This window comes from Myotis brandtii, unplaced genomic scaffold (genome assembly GCF_000412655.1).
Source record: "Myotis brandtii unplaced genomic scaffold, ASM41265v1 scaffold940, whole genome shotgun sequence".
In the NCBI taxonomy this organism is placed as follows: Eukaryota; Metazoa; Chordata; class Mammalia; order Chiroptera; family Vespertilionidae; genus Myotis; species Myotis brandtii.
In genome coordinates, this window is record NW_005371877.1 from 604,445 (window position 1) to 604,722 (window position 278).

At 66.2% G+C, this 278-nt stretch overlaps 1 protein-coding gene across 1 annotated transcript in view; it reads left to right on the top strand.

The window, feature by feature from the left end:
- Positions 1-278, top strand: part of TH (tyrosine hydroxylase) — a 10,477-nt gene that overhangs the window by 594 nt on the left and 9,605 nt on the right. The window contains exon 2 of the mRNA XM_014533101.1: positions 5-141. Coding sequence (XP_014388587.1) covers positions 5-141 — 137 coding nt within the window. The remainder of the gene's footprint in view (positions 1-4; positions 142-278) is intronic.

Here is a 278-nt window from a genome sequence, read left to right on the forward strand (position 1 = left end):
GCAGGTGTGGCCCCTGGGCACCCCCTGGGCATGGGCAGGGCCGGCACTTCCTGAGGGGCCCCTCTGCCGCCAGGGCTTCTCGGACCAGGAGTACCGCCAGCGCCGGAGGCTGATCGCCGAGATAGCCTTCCAGTACCGCCAGTGAGAACCGCCCGGCCCTGCGTCCATCTGTCACTGTGAAGTCCTATGGTTCCCGAGGAAAGTGTCTGAGCTGGACAAGTGCCACCACCTGGTCACCAAGTTTGACCCTGACCTGGACCTGGACCACCCGGTGAGGG